This window comes from Egretta garzetta, unplaced genomic scaffold, assembly GCF_000687185.1.
Source record: "Egretta garzetta isolate BGI_Z169 unplaced genomic scaffold, ASM68718v1 scaffold363, whole genome shotgun sequence".
In the NCBI taxonomy this organism is placed as follows: Eukaryota; Metazoa; Chordata; class Aves; order Pelecaniformes; family Ardeidae; genus Egretta; species Egretta garzetta.
The window spans coordinates 173,988-183,527 of NW_009259039.1; the positions used below are offsets into that span (position 1 = coordinate 173,988).

General features: G+C 52.2%; 1 protein-coding gene across 1 annotated transcript in view; it reads left to right on the top strand.

Annotated features, from left to right (window-relative positions):
- Nucleotides 1–4,103: 4,103 nt before the first annotated feature.
- The window catches only part of LOC104122768 (homeobox protein NANOG), a 6,038-nt gene continuing 601 nt past the window's right edge, over nt 4,104–9,540 (top strand). The window contains exons 1-3 of the mRNA XM_009634940.1: nt 4,104–4,287; nt 7,468–7,742; nt 9,038–9,140. Of these exons, the coding sequence (XP_009633235.1) occupies nt 4,104–4,287; nt 7,468–7,742; nt 9,038–9,140 (562 nt within the window). The remainder of the gene's footprint in view (nt 4,288–7,467; nt 7,743–9,037; nt 9,141–9,540) is intronic.

A 9,540-nucleotide genomic window follows, 5' to 3' on the forward strand; every position in this document is an offset into this window, starting at 1 on the left:
CTGAAGAGGCAGAGCTACACCAGCAAGAGGTGAGCCACGAGGGCTCAAGCTGTGAGTGAACATCTGAGCCTAGTCAGGATGCTGTCAGCTTTGACGTTCAGTTCTTGCACTGTTACCTCCATGCTGTACACGTCAAGCTGTGTTTGCACGTTAGCCATCATGGGACACTTCGCCAGAACACAGACATGTCAGAGTCAGGTCTGTCCAGCGTCTTTATCCAGACCTGAGCTTTCCCATTTGACCCTATCTGATTCCCCCTTCAGGAGAAAAGAGCAGCAACTGACAAATTAAGAGGTCTAAAAGGTAATTTATTACCTAAGACCCCAGTGAAAAGCAGAAGCAAAAAAAAAAACCCAAGCAAATCTAAAGGTGTTGCCTCAAGGATGATTTTGCTGAGGTCACCTACAAAAGGTGTAGAAGACATTGGGGCAATGACAACTCATGGCTAGGCAGGGATTGTTATAAGAAAATCAGATTGTCACAGCCATATGTCACTGTGCCAGTGAAAGGAGCTAGTTACAGACACCATTTCCTTGAGCATGTGCACCATCTTCTGCTCTGCTTGGGCATTTTCTGCATGATGTCCGTAATCCCAGCTTAGTTTTCAAGGTTGTTTTTGCAGCCTCTCCTGCCTTCCGTGTCACTGGAGTTACCCTACCTTCAGCACCTGCATTCACTAGTTTGTGGCTATCTCAGGCAAGTCAGTGCGAGCTACAGCCACATTTTGGAGGGCATGGGGACAGACAATTAGGACTTTAACTCTTTCATTCTGGTCTCTCTAACTACTAGTCTTCCTACCTCACAGCCATTATGGAGGAAACCTGGTCATTTACAAGCTACTGCTACTTGCTACTGTGTCTGTTGCACAGTTCAGTGCCATCTCAGAGAAAGCAAAGGACTTCGCTGTTGACAGAAGATCATGTCACTAACTTGCCCATGAAGAATTTTCCCTCTTTTTATTGGAGTGTGCTTTCAGCTTCATGGTGCAGAAGAGCAGACAAAGATTAAGATACTGGAAAGCCCTCTGAGCCAAGAGGATGAGCCTGGGAAGGCTCTCATGGACATCACTGTGGGATCATAGTGAGTAGCTGGGCCCAGCCTGGGACAATGCAGCACCAACCCAAGCAGGATCTCGTTCAAGTTGATGCCAACCCACATCTGTCAGCTGCCTGCGGTGCTGGTTTTAGGGAGCTGCTCCCTGTGCCAGAGGTTGTGTCAGGTGCTGCACGGGGGAGAGAAGCTGCCCCATGAGAGGCGGTGCTGCTCCGAAACCATGGAGCAGGGGGTGAGGCCCTGAGGTTTCTTCAGCTCCTGTACCTCTCAGTCCCCTCACCGCCCCCAGGGAGGTGACTCCCTTTGCACTGGTCCAGCAGGGCGGGTGGTTCTACTCCCAGGGGCAGCACCACCCTCCGGCCTGGCTTCTGCCCAGAGGGACTTTGTAGTGCAGGTGACTATGCTAGTTTATTATGGCCTTGGGCCACTTTGCAAGAAAGATCCCAGACACCTTCAGAAGTAGCTGAAATCAAGGAGATTAAGTGCAAAGTGCTCAGCCAGTGAGACTCCCGGCAAGTACAGTGAAGCCACTGCCACTAATGCCAGCACCTTTTTGGCATGTTTTCTGCCAGATCTTCAGGTTAAACAGTCTTAGAAGATGTGTAGATATCCTCCAGGTCTACTACCTTGTTTTCATTTTCGAAGTGCACCTGAGGCCTTGAAAACTGGAACACCAATGTACGGTAACAGGCCAGACATGAATGGGAAGGAGCACATGTCATTCCCCTTCACTGGTGGCACTGGAGCTGCCCAGAGGGGTCCCAAGCTCTGTACAAATCATGTCATTGGTGTCTCTCCCTTTGCTTAATTAGCTAGGGACTGAGGGCAGATATGAGGGACTGTGATCTGAGCTCTTGTGGTGCTGCAGCTCTGAAACGTGGAGTAATTCAGAAGTGAGGCACGAGCCAAAACCACCTTGTAGAGGCTGTGGCAGAGTAGTTGCCATATTCAGGATGTTCTTGGGATTCTGCTGGGGCAGATGTGCTCAAAGGCCCTTTTTTGCTTTTGGTTTTTCAAGTGAATTTCTTATTTAAAACTGTATTTTGTGTGCAGAGAGATGTCAGTCCCTGCAGTTTGTAGGCATAGTGTTTCATGCAAACAGAAAATGTAATACCAAATGTCAAGTTAGAGAGACCCTAGCCAGGCCCTTACGTCCCTCCACTCTGCACCTCATGGGAAAGTAGTTGGTCCCAAGGCAGCAGGATCATGCTGTGGTGTGGCAAGTGAGTTCAATAGTCTGCCCATGATGGCTCAAGAGCAGCTGCATTAATTTTCAGGTTCACTCACGGGCCAGTCCTGAAGTTCCTTTTGGCTTCCCATGCAGGGTTCTCAGAATGCTCCCAAGCTGCCTCTGCCCTACAGAGAGGGAAGCCAGGACTGGTAACCTGCCATGGGACACAGAGCAGCAGCAGAATTGCTGCTCTATGTCCTTTTGAACTGATCTAAATCCCATTTCCTCTGGTCTTGCTCACCCCCACCTGTCTGTTTCTTCTCCCTGATGACACTTGAACACTCTTACAACAAGCACCTGCAGAGCAATGGGGCACAGAGGGGTGCAGGGACAGTCCAGATGAAATAATTTTACACTTCTGTGGATCTGAACCCTCAGCTCTGAGCTTCTGTCATGAGACATGCATGTGTCCTGGTGCCAAGGCAGGGATGGTTCTAGCAAGAAATATTTGAAGTAACTCTGGGGCTTCTGTCTGTACATTGAGAAAGACAGACATCATCCAGAGACTCGCAATGTCTCTCAAGATGAAACTACTAAAATCTTCCTAAACACGGGCAGAGCAAAACCTCCTGAGGGGAAGGAACTGGAGCAAGCCCATAGAGCAGACCAGCCTGCAGACCCATAGCTGAATTCTATGGCTCTCACTTACCTCTAGTTACTTAATGAACAGCTCTGCAGGGGCCTGTCCCCTTTGGGTGGGCCATATGTCAGCAAACATCAGCTAACCCTACCTTAAAGGAAACACTTAATCTTCTTTATTCCAGACAGCCTGGGACAGCCTGGCAAAGGCTACAGCCAGACTATGCGAATGAAATGTGTCTTTGAAAGGTCATGGGGGAGCAAATCTGTTAACTGTGGCCCTCATCTGCATTAAATCTTTTCCTACCTCCATAGTGAAAAAGTCTCCGCTGATTGTCCCTCTGTACAACAGTCAGCTGAGATTTCTGGGTCTGCTCTGCAAAATGAGGTCTACTATTGCATGTGACTTGTCCAGTGTTTCTGAGCTTGCTCTGGCACAGATGTGTGGAAGGTGAGCCAGACACATTTTCAGCTGCCTCCCTCAAATGCATGTGTGCAGGCAGTTTCAAAAAAATGTAGTTTCTAGCCTCCAGATCCCCCTTGCTCCCTCTCTGACATCTGCACCAAGAACGTGGGAAGTCTGCCAGGTCAGGAGGGTGCACACATGCATGTGTGGGTCTTGCAGGGGTGTTGGTGTGACACAAGCAAAGGTCTCAGAACTCTCCCTACAACCTGGAGCCAGGACTTGGGTTTGCTCAGCATGGTACTGTGCAGCTCAGCACCAGATCTGCCTCCTGTCCACTCCCATGTGGTGGAGATTGGTTGGGGTTTGTTCTCCCCATGCAGTGAACAGCTCTCTTGTACAGGACATCAGCACTCATGAGGTTATTCTGTGCCAGGACGATTTGAGCTGAGCCCACAGAAATAAGCTGGAGGAGGTTTCACGGGGCTCCGGATCAGACCCCTGGCTCAGGTGTGACTGAAGAACCTGCAGGATGGGAAGAATTCAGAGGGGACATATTTTAGCCCTGATGCCATGCATGGCTTTCTCTCCCCCCCTCCACCCTGCCCTGTCCCCACCCCACCAATCAGCCTCTTTAACATGACAAAGAGCCTCAAGGAGCGGAGGATGGTGGATATTGCAGTCCCAGGCAGGGTATAGCCAGCTATAAAGGTAACTACCTGCCCACACTTCGGGGTTACCTCAGCTTGCCGTTGAGACCTGTCCTCCCCTCCCGCCCCCCCAAGTGGAGGTGGCATCTGTTGGAAGGTGGGGGAACCACCCCTTCATCTGCCCCCCATGTGTGCACACCTGGCGCTGCCCCCCTGCCACCAGGCTTACCCCAGCGGGACTGGCATGGGGTATCTGGAGTTTTACTGGAACTCGGCGGGGGAGGCAGGACATGCCCCGACTTCGGCTGGGCCAGCGGGAGCCACCAGTGCCAGCCAGGCTCCGGAGGCAGGAGGGAAGAGGCAGACTGCAGGTAAGGCATTTCGGCTAAGTCCTAGAGCTGATCCCCACCGTCCCTCTGGTCCCAGGTCAGCCGATCGCTTAACGACCTGGAGCAAAATTTTTCTCTCTCCCTGCCTCGGTTTCCTAATGTGTGAGTTGGGCAAAGCGCGATGTGGTAGGCAAGGAGGGTGGGTGACCCTGGTCAGCCACACCTCCTTTCCATGCTACTTTTCTTCGGTGACAGAGAACTGGTTTCCTAAACCTCACCAAAGGCTGTGAGAGTCCAGGCACTGGCAAGGTCTGTGCCCCAGGCTGAAGGGCAGTGTGACAGCATGGTCTCATGGAAGTTTATGGTTCTTGGGGCAGGAACGTCTGGGCCTCCTTTAAGTGAAATGCTGTCATGCATGCTATGGAGAGAAACAAATCCTGAAGGCAATTCTGCTCATGGCATCCCTTATCCCCTTACAAACTCCTTGTGTCCTTCATATGCTCATTAAACTTCAGCCGAGGCATGCTCTGAATCACCGTGCCAGGAAATCTGCTCCCTTTAAATGCAGCGTTGTTACTCCCTGCTTCTTTTAGTTTGCCATTTCCCCCTTTCTATTTCCCTCTCCTTTCTGTGCTCTTGTTGCCTGGCCTTTCCCTCTTTCCAAAAAAGCCCCAGGTCCCCCTGAGCTGGCATTTTCTGTTCCTGCCATCCCTCTCCCACTCCAGCAAGCGGCAATAGAATAGCTGATGTGAGCAAGGTTTTGCCCGGCCCCATGCTATGGTCAGCAGGGAAACACTTTTGTAAGGTTAATGGGTGGGAGGAGGGTGAGCTTTGGGAGTGCCAGTTGCAAAATGTCAGGTGCTACAGAGAGAGATACAGGCTCGGGCAGAGTGGCTGGTGGCTACTTGGCACGCGGTGACTTGCCATGTATTTTGGAGGAAGGCTCAGGTTCCCTGCATGCTGCCTGCTCCACTAAGGCAGCAGGCAGACTGACTCATTTGTGCCCCCAGTGGGCCTGGTATATAGACTTATAGACTTAATACCCGTCTTCAGACGCTCTACTCTGGTGCCTCTTTCTCTACAGAGAGAGCCCGGTCATGGAAGCAAGGTCTGCCCAATGTCAAGGGCTTGTGGGAGTGGGTCTGTCAGGTTTCCATGCTTATGTCTGTTGCGCTGCTGTTTGTGTGTCTTGCTTCCTCTTCCTCTCTTCACTCTCTTCTCATGGGACACGGAGCACTAGCTGCAGGTGGTAAATCACATGGGGGTTTGGGATGACAGGCCGAGCAGGAACATGTGGGAGCTTTAGCCCTACGGTGCCTTGCTGTGGTTCCTGTCTAACAGAAGAATTTCCTGTCTTCCAAGACCCCATTCCCAGCATGCTCATTTCCTACCTGCAAGGTTTTTACAACACAGCCTGCAGGAGCCAAGCATCCCGTGGCCCCGCAAGAAATTTTAGCTTCCCCTGCACCCAGATCACAGATGTTCAGCTTCCTCTCAGGCTCTGCAGTCTACCCCCATGCACGTAACACCTAAGGCCCTTGCACCTCTTCTGTTGACAGCCCCTTTCTCCTCGTAGGCAGAATCCCTTTGTAATCCTCATGGCCCTGCTCCCCAGCACCAGAAACCTGCCCCACTACACGCCTGCCTCTTCTGACAGCCCGTGCCCTGGGTGGTTGTCATCTCCCGGGGGTGGGAAACAGCCAAGAGAAGGCCTGTAAGGGCAGGCAACCCCAGAGTGGCGGGCACCACAAAGACAAGGGTGCCTCCATCAGGAGGGTGACGGGGAAAAGATACCACAGACATGGCCACCTTTCTGAGGTCCAGCAACACCTCAAGGCTTTTGAGTGATTGCTTAGTAGCCTCTCAGCTTAGGAGAGAAGGAAAGGTTTGGTAGGGTGGGTGGGGAGCCCATTCCTCAGGAGGATGTCTGTACCTTGCGTTGGACATACCTGTGGGAGGTTGAGGAGGGTATCTCAGTGGGCTTCAGAGTCACAGCTCTCAGGGTGACTGGGAAGGAGACTGGCAGCTATTGTTTGGGCTCAGTGGTCAGAAGGTGTGTATTGAAGATGGCACTGCCCCATTCACTGCACCCCCTCTCTCCCAAAATGTCAGTAGGAGAGGGGATGGACCGCACAGAAGGGTTTGCAGAGGAGTAGCTGGAGGAAGGAGGGATGCACAGATTTATCACTGCACTTACGGGGAAGGGGGGAGACTGGCAGGGCAGTCCTTTAGGCATGGCTGGCCTGAGAAGGTCTCAGCCTCTCACAGACCCCAGCAACCTGGCACCTGACAGAAAGGTGCTGGGGTAATCTCTCGTTAGCATTTTCCTATTCAGGCAGCCTGAATGACTTTGCATCTTGGCAGCTTTTGTCTGGACTAGTAGCCCGGATTGTTTAGGAAGTTTTTCCTTCAGATCTTTATCTCAACTTTGCTCTCAGCAGAGACCCCTTAAAGACATGTACCAGGACAAATGAGAAGGGGCTTGGACACCTTCCTCTGCACTCTTGAATTTTGTCCCTGGTACAGAATTACTGGCTCCTCTCACCTGTCCCACACATCCACCTTTCCTCTCTTCCTCCCCACTTCCCCAATTTCTCTCCTTCATTCTTGACAGAACCCCCCTCAGACAGATAGGTCCCTCCATCTATGTATGTGTTTCCAGCAATGGGATGGTCTGCAGTGGGAGCAACAGCCAAAGAGGAGCAAGCCAATATCCGAGGCCAGACTGATGTTCTTCACCTGCTGCCCCATCATTATAAGCACCGACTACTCTGCCCCACCATACGTCCTGCTCGGAGATTGCATTGCCGCTGTCTATCAGTGCCTTGAGATTGCTGGGCAGGCAGTTTCGGGGAGCCCAGTCACCAACCCAAAGCTATGCCTGCAGTCATGACCAGGCCTCTTTACACCACACGGAGACTGAAATATTACCCGTTCCTTTTGGTGTGCCAGCCAATGTGCACCATTCTCCCCTCTCTGCCCTGACTTTTCCACCTGGTGAAAGGGAGCCACGTGTACCCCCGAGGGCTGAGCTGGGAAGCTGCTCGCTGTCAGTAGGTTTGCCTGTACTCACAGATAAGTGAAGAAAGGAGGGTGACACAAGCCTTTGCTTCAAGAAAGCCCCTCTCTGGTAGGCAAGGAGGCAGGCAGGGAGCATGCTCATACCCACACAGCTGTGCGTTACACCTTGTATACCTTCTCCTGTTGTCTTTTTATTTGTAGAATTATCCCCAGCTTCATCCAGTTCTGGGAATTTCTGCCAATTCACACCAGATTCAGCCACCAGTCCACATTCAGCATCCTTGTCCCCACAGCCTATGGCCAAGTCTCAGAAGGGCAGAGAAGATGGCATAGAGGGGGTGAGGAAGGCCAAGAGCCGCACAGCTTTCTCAAAGGAGCAGCTGCAAACCCTACACCAGCGGTTCCAGAGCCAGAAGTACCTCAGCCCGCAGCAGATCCGAGAGCTGGCTGCTGCCCTGGGGCTCACCTACAAGCAGGTGAGCACAGAGACTTTGACCCATGGTCTATCTATCTGTCACATGGCAGCTGAATGGTCACATAAGGCAGTGACAGGCTGGGAAGATGAGTCCCCAGCAGAGAGTAGAGGCAAAGGTGCCAGCTAAGAGTTGCTCCCCTGCCTTTTCATGCCCAGCGATCAGAAGCACTTCTGGGTGGCACCCCATTGGGGCCTCCCCACTGAGGGGTCAGTTAAGGGTACTGTTGCCACCACTTGTAGTAGAATTGCAAATACAGCGATGAATATGTTGTTTGCCACAAACAGCCTCTGACCTGGGCTTGACAGCACTTCACAGACTTTTTCCATGCACTGGCGAACTGCACAGAAACCCTGGCACACATCAGTTCTCTGAATCCCAGGGCTGCAACCTGCTGAAAGCTATTGCTAACATTTCCCAGTGCTGATCTTGTCCAATATCTAATAACATCCCACACTCAGCACTGCCCGGCTGCTTGACACCTGGCTCCCCTCTCCATGTGGTTACTGCTAGGTTCATCTCTGCTGATCTCCAGGTCGGTTGTGTATAGTGAGCTGGTGGTGCTGGCTCAAATGATGCCTTCCTAAAGTAGAGGGGGACTGGGCATTGGGGCACAAGTGCTTGCAGTTACAAGTCCAAAATCTGCCTGGAATTTGGATCTCAGAGCTGAGCATTATGGCCTGGATGCCCCAGGACTAAAAAAGTTATATATGTGTTGTAGGTGCACACACAGATGCACGCAGACACCAAACTGGTTCTGTCAGGAACAAGACCAGTGAGGGACAATCCGCCCCTTCCTCCAATCCACATCCCGGCAAAGGCTGCTCTCAGGGCGCAGACACAGCCCTGGGGGGAAACGGCTCTGGAATTCACCCCAGCAAGGAGCTTTGAATGTGGGAACTGCTGGGTACAAGGAGCAAGCCTCTCTCTTCTCCGCTCACAAGCATGCAGAAACAGTGTTGTAGAAGTTTGCAGGGGGCTTGTAGAGACTTGGGTGGTCTAATTTGCACCAGTCATTCAGCTCCATGACCGAAACGAGTCAATTTGTCGCAGCTGTAACTGTCCCGTGGACGTAAGGCTGCTCCCTCCCCCCACCATGCAGATGCACTAGCCTCCTGCTGAGGCTGCTAGACAGACATCTCCCCGTGGCAACCACCCCAGGCAGCTCTTGCAGGCCTTTATCTGCTGCCGCCCCTGTATCTGTGCCATCTTGCCACGCTTAGTGCTTGTGAGCCCGACAGCATTTGCTCTTCCCTCTCCTTTGCTGATGTTTTCTCTGCTCTCCCTTCCCCACTCAGGTGAAGACCTGGTTTCAGAACCGGAGGATGAAGCTGAAGAGGTGCCAGAAGCACAGCCTGTGGACTGAACGGGCTCAGTGCCTCGCGCAAGTAAGAACACAGCCCATGGCTCAGCACGGCCCCTTCTGCCTGGGCCGATAAGCCCTGAGATAGATCTCCTCCACAGGGGCAGCTTAAGTGTGCAAGTATTGGTGTATCCTGCCTTCTGGTTTGTTTGGCGCAGAGGCACAGACTTGGCATGAGTCTCCACGTTCTGTAGGTAGCCTAGCAATGGGCTGGCTACGCCACTGAAACGCTTCCAGAGAAAAGCTGTTTTCCTCATATATATGTGTGTGTGTCTGTATATATATATATACACATGACTGTGTATCCACCCCTGAGCGATGGGGATGCATATGCTGCTGCTTGCCCCCCTATGCCATTGCTACTGATCAAGACACAATGTGGCATGTGAAGGGACAGAGCCGCAGCACGCGTCAGGCCCATGGACACTGCTGTGTGTT